The sequence below is a fragment of the Protobothrops mucrosquamatus genome, unplaced genomic scaffold (genome assembly GCF_001527695.2).
Source record: "Protobothrops mucrosquamatus isolate PMUCROS unplaced genomic scaffold, P.Mucros_1.0 scaffold4207, whole genome shotgun sequence".
Taxonomy (NCBI): domain Eukaryota; kingdom Metazoa; phylum Chordata; class Lepidosauria; order Squamata; family Viperidae; genus Protobothrops; species Protobothrops mucrosquamatus.
The window spans coordinates 45,287-48,969 of NW_015390130.1; the positions used below are offsets into that span (position 1 = coordinate 45,287).

Sequence of the window (3,683 nt, forward strand, 5' to 3'; positions counted from 1 at the left end):
TAGGATGGTGTCCCCCTACCTCGTATTCTTCCATCATCTTGCGAATGCCAGCTCCCTTCTGCCGAATGATGTAGCGGTGCAGATCAAAGGGAACGTCAACATCCATGGTGATGGGTACCAGAGCCTAGAAAGAGAGGAACAGAGCAGATTCAAAAGCTTAACGGCAGAGCAGTTCGTACTTCTGTGTCTTGGTAATACAGGTAGTCCTCGACTTACGAACACAACCGAGCCCAAAATTTCTGTTGCTAAACGAGACCTTTGCTGAGTGGGTTGCGCCCCATTTTCTGACCTTTCTTGCCACCGTTTTTAAGTGAATCGCTGCAGCTGTTAAGTTAGAAACGGAGGCTGTTAAGTGAAATCTGGCTTCCCCCATTGACTTCGCTTGTCAGAAGGTCACCAAAGGTGATCACATGACCCCAGGACCCTGCAACCGTCGTAAGTATGAATCAGTTGCCAAGCGTCTGAATTTCGATCACCAGACCATGAGGATGCTGCAACGGTCGTGAGTGTGAAAAAACGGTCCTAAGTCACTTTTTTCAGGGCCATTGTAACCTCTGTGGGAGATAAAAATATAGCCCCATCCTCATATAACAAGATGAGGCTAGAACAAACCTGAAATAGGCCCCCACAGTAGTGATTTGAAGCTCTAACTTGAACTTTATGCTGTTTCACAATACGAAGGTACTATTTGTAATCTGCTGAGCTTTGTGCAATATGAAATTGCAAAGTAGATAGTAGTTCTATGTCAGGGGTGTCAAACTCAATTTCATTGAGGGCCGCATCAGCGTTGCGGTTGCCCTCGGGGTGTGTGTGTGGCCAGGGTGAGTGCGGCCTACTGGGTGGACAGGGAGTGGGTGTGGCCTACTGGGTGGGCGTGGCCAGCTCTACATCGTTCGCGTCAAGGGCGCCTGTGGGGGCCTGGGCAGGAGTGGGACAGATCTGAGGGTCTCTGGCAGAAGGGGGTGGGACCAGGGCAAGTGCCAAGGCATGGTCCACTGGAGGAGCCTCACTGTTCCTCTCAGACCATGTGGGGGGGGGACTGGATGGTGGCGCGGGCTGCCCGGAGCCCTGGGCAGCAGAGGTCAAACGCCCAGCCTGGCCCTCAAGCACCTGCGGCACCAAGCCGTTTCCAGACAGCCTTGTGGAGCTAAGACTGAATGCGTTTCAGCATAGATGGCCACCACAAAATTGTACATTGGCTCCCTTCCGGCCGGCCTGGGCCAGGGCCAAGGCAGTGGGGGCCGTTCCCTCACTGTTTCCAGGATGGCTTCGCGGGCCACATGAAACCACTTCGTGGGCCGCATCTGGCCCGCGGGCCTTGTGTTTGACATGTCTGTTCTATGTATATTTGGAACATGAGTATTGTAACCGTGGGAGAAATAGGGAACTGAAAAGTAGCTGATGGATGCGGGTTCCAATGTACACGGGTATATGTGGAAAGTAGGTCAGCAGGAAGTCAGTAAAAAGTCAGCAAAGGTCAGCAGAAGTCAGCAAAAGTCAGCGGACCATCGGACTACAGTCTTAGAATGAGAAAGGGTATAAAAGGTTGGGACTGGACCTAATTGATTTGCCACTGGCCTCTAGCTGTCCTATTGGATTCTGCTATGTCATATGGTCCTCATTGCAAAGGGTTATTAATGGAAGCGATGTTGTGTTATTATGCTTGCTACGTTCCAAATTATTAGAGAAATAAACCTCTGAATCTTAAAGTAAGAATTATTATGTTGTGTGGCTGCCTCTTGTCTGTTTCGTTGGGTTTTTCCACGATACCTCGAACAGTCACTAAATGAACTGTTGTAAGTTGAGGACTACATAGAGTAGATGGACAGAGAAGAAACTGAGTGCAGTTGTTAACTTCAAATGGTCACTAAACAAGTGGTTGTAAGTCAAGGACTACCTTAATGGTGAAGTAATTCTCTTGTTCGGCACTTGTAACAGGTAACTAGCAGAAAGTCCAGCTTGGTCTAGGCCAGGGGTGGGGAACATTGGCTCTTTTATGACTTGTGGACTTCAACTCCCAGAATTCCTGAGCCAGCCATGCTGAGGGGAAAGGGAGAGGTTTCCAAGCAGAGCCATGCTGGCTCAGGAATTCTGGGAGTTGAAGTCCACGAGTCAGAAAGTGGCCTAGGTCTAATCCAGGGGTAGGCAACCTTGGCTCTTTTATGACTCGTGGACTTCAACTCCCAGAATTCCTGAGCCAGACACGCTGAGGGGAAAGGGAGAGGTTTCCAAGCTGAGCCATGCTGGCTCAGGAATTCTGGGAGTTGAAGTCCACGAGTCAGAAAGTGGCCTAGGCCTAATCCAGGAGTAGGCAACCTTGGCTCTTTTATGACTCGTGGACTTCAACTCCCAGAATTCCTGAGCCAGCCATGCTGAGGGGAAAGGGAGAGGTTTCCAAGCTGAGCCATGCTGGCTCAGGAATTCTGGGAGTTGAAGTCCACGAGTCATGAAGGGGCCGAAGTTTCCCCATGCTGGCTCAGGAATTCTGGGAGTTGAAGTCCACGAGTCATAAAAGAGCCAAGGTTCCCCACCCCTGGTCTAGGCTAACCAGCAGAACACAGAAGCTAAAACCAAGAAAATACTAGCCAGACTCCCGTTAAAAACAGGTTAGAAAACCAATGAGGTCACATGTACAGGTGGGTAGGACTTAAAACGGCTAAAGAACATTAGCTCTTCCCTAGCCCAATAAGAAGACAGGATCCTAACCAGCAAAGCTGATCGGGCAGCCTCACACTTCTCCTTGCGCCCGGAAATGAGGATGATGTCACATTTGCGAGGACCCGTGTCCAGTTCGGGCGTCACATCGCCGTTTTCCTGAGACTGTGCTTCTGAACCTGCTTGTGAGGGAGAGAGAGAGAAAAAAAAGAATAAAAGAGAAGTCCCAAAGGTGGTTTTTTTCAGGAGGCAACTGGACTTTGGGACAACTACCACCTGGATGACTGAGAATCACCATAGGCATTTAGCGATGCACCTTTGAATGGTGCGGGAGCATGAATGGATTTCCAGAAAACATTGCAGACTACAGGAACCATTTGCGCTTCAGTCTGAGATGCAGACAACACAGACTCATCCCCAACAGCCTGCGCCTGTCCTCAACCGTGAAGGGACCCAGGGCAAAAAATATCCTCCAGCCAAGAAGACTCCACACCCATTTGCACTCCTCAGGTGACTCTGAGGACACAGGTAAACCTCCAAGTGGCCTCAATGACTCTCTAAAACAGGGGTCCCCAACCCCCAATCTGTGGACCAATACCGGGCCACAGCCTGCCAGCAACCGAGCCGCACAAACAAGCGAAGCCCCATCCGTGGGATGCAGGCAGCGCACAAAACGACACCCCCTCCGGTCCGCGGAAAAACATCTCTCCACGTTACCGGTCCCTGGTCCCAAAAGGTTGGGGACCTCTGCTTTAAAAGAATGCAAATGACCAGCTCTCTGCAAGGAGTATAAATCCTTCCATTCCCCGCCATCCAGTCAGAGCCGAAGAAGCTTCTTGGATGAGAAGCGAAAGGTCTTCAAAGAAAAACAAGAAAGTCCAGTTGCCTCCTGAAAAAAGCATCTTTGGGACAACCAGGACCTGGATGAAGGAGAATCTCCATAGACCAGGAGTGTCAAACTCAATTTCCTTGAGGGCGGCATCAGCATTGCGGTTGCCCTCGGGGGGGGGGGGGTGGGGCGGGGGGGT

General features: G+C 50.7%; 1 protein-coding gene across 1 annotated transcript in view; it reads right to left on the bottom strand.

Moving 5' to 3' along the window:
• The window catches only part of LOC107298700 (vigilin-like), a 46,636-nt gene that overhangs the window by 8,277 nt on the left and 34,676 nt on the right, over positions 1-3,683 (bottom strand). Inside the window, exons 15-16 of the mRNA XM_015828076.1 lie at positions 2,707-2,834; positions 20-124 (exon numbers count right to left, since the gene is read on the bottom strand). Of these exons, the coding sequence (XP_015683562.1) occupies positions 20-124; positions 2,707-2,834 (233 nt within the window). The remainder of the gene's footprint in view (positions 1-19; positions 125-2,706; positions 2,835-3,683) is intronic.